At 34.6% G+C, this 650-nt stretch overlaps 1 protein-coding gene across 1 annotated transcript in view; it reads left to right on the top strand.

Annotated features, from left to right (window-relative positions):
- LOC110457527 (FERM domain-containing protein 8-like) overlaps positions 1–408 on the top strand; it is a 13,648-nt gene extending 13,240 nt beyond the window's left edge. Inside the window, exon 7 of the mRNA XM_021508850.1 lies at positions 219–408. Within this exon, the coding sequence (XP_021364525.1) occupies positions 219–408 (190 nt within the window). The remainder of the gene's footprint in view (positions 1–218) is intronic.
- Positions 409–650: the final 242 nt, after the last annotated feature.

Raw genomic sequence — 650 nt, 5'->3', positions numbered from 1 at the left:
CAAGGGCAGAATTGGTAAAAATAAGATTAGAGCCAGTATTTTTTGTTTGACAATACACAAGGCAAACAATGGTAAAACCAGATTAAAATTGAATACTGATGGAGTTGACATTAAACAAGTTGATGGCAATGTGTAAATTTATGAGAAAAAGTAAATAATTTATTAAATGCTGTAGAAAGATATTTTTGTTGCTTACAGTCTTCTATTTTTTCCAACAGAGATGACATAAAAAACTACTACCCACACTTTTTGTGTAAGAGTAAGAAGTGGCGTGGACGGAAGCCAGTCACAGTTGAGCGCCTCAAGGAAGCTCATCAATTGGCATTTGAAAATACAGGGGACATGACGAAAAGTCAGCTTTACTGCCAGTATCTAAGCGTCTGTGCTAAATATCCATTTTATGGGTAGGTATCAACTGAAATACATACAGCTGCTGTGGACGATGCATTATTACCATTTATTCGTAGACTGGGAGTTTGCATCAAATTAATTTGAAATAATGGAAAGATTATGAATATTGAAGCATGTATATTTTCTCTAATGAGAGTATCAACTTATTAAGTTAACATGATCACCTTTTGATGGCAATAAACACTGTATAAAACAGGGGCTATTACACAGGGATATGATAACAAACAGGTGTGAGAGGC

The sequence above is a fragment of the Mizuhopecten yessoensis genome, unplaced genomic scaffold (genome assembly GCF_002113885.1).
Source record: "Mizuhopecten yessoensis strain PY_sf001 unplaced genomic scaffold, ASM211388v2 scaffold9187, whole genome shotgun sequence".
NCBI classification, from domain to species: Eukaryota; Metazoa; Mollusca; class Bivalvia; order Pectinida; family Pectinidae; genus Mizuhopecten; species Mizuhopecten yessoensis.
This window is presented reverse-complemented; position numbering and strand designations above follow the sequence as displayed.